General features: G+C 34.2%; 1 protein-coding gene across 1 annotated transcript; it reads left to right on the top strand.

The window, feature by feature from the left end:
* The first annotated feature begins 6 nt into the window (after positions 1 to 6).
* On the top strand, positions 7 to 479 carry LOC123667550 (DNA polymerase epsilon subunit 3). The gene has a single exon (XM_045601431.1). It carries the CDS (start codon positions 27 to 29, stop codon positions 384 to 386), a length of 360 nt encoding a protein of 119 aa, XP_045457387.1. The 5' UTR covers positions 7 to 26; the 3' UTR covers positions 387 to 479.
* The last annotated feature ends 185 nt before the right edge of the window (positions 480 to 664 follow it).

Genomic DNA, 664 nt, shown 5'->3' with positions numbered 1-664 from the left:
TTTTTAAAATATTCAATGAATAAAAAATGGCAGAAAAGTTAGAAGACCTTAATCTCCCTCTTACAGTCGTCACTAGAATCGTTAAAGAAGCTTTACCGGAAGGAGTTTCAATATCCAAAGAGGCCCGAACAGGACTCGCTAAAGCGGCCTCAGTTTTTGTGTTATACGTTACCTCTGCTGCTACGAATATCGTAAAAAACAATAAACGCAAAGCATTAACCGGTCAAGATGTTCTAGAAGCAATGTCGGATATAGAATTCGATAGATTTGTGGAACCTTTAAGAAATGCTTTAGATCAATATAAACAAAGTGTGTCTGCGAAGAAATTAGCGTCCGGTAAAAAGAAAGATGAAATAGAAGATGTCGAAATGGTTGAAGATGAGTAATGTGATACATTTAGGTTATATATTAAGACTTTTGGTGTGAATGCGTTGTTTTAAGGTTGTAATTGTATAATAAAAATTAACGAATTTTTTTTTCAATTATTTTTAAATATGGTGTTGTAATAAAATAACGCTTTACCCTGTAATATCCCACTACTGGGCATAGGCCTCTTTACCCATATAGGTGAAGGATCACAGCTTAATCCACTACATGCTACCCCAATGCGACTCGGTGGATATATTCTCTATTATGAGTAACGATTGCTATCATAAAATAAATA

The sequence above is a fragment of the Melitaea cinxia genome, chromosome 28 (assembly GCF_905220565.1).
Source record: "Melitaea cinxia chromosome 28, ilMelCinx1.1, whole genome shotgun sequence".
NCBI lineage: Eukaryota > Metazoa > Arthropoda > Insecta > Lepidoptera > Nymphalidae > Melitaea > Melitaea cinxia.
Note: the sequence above shows the minus strand (reverse complement) of the source record. Positions and strands in the feature narration are given on the sequence as shown.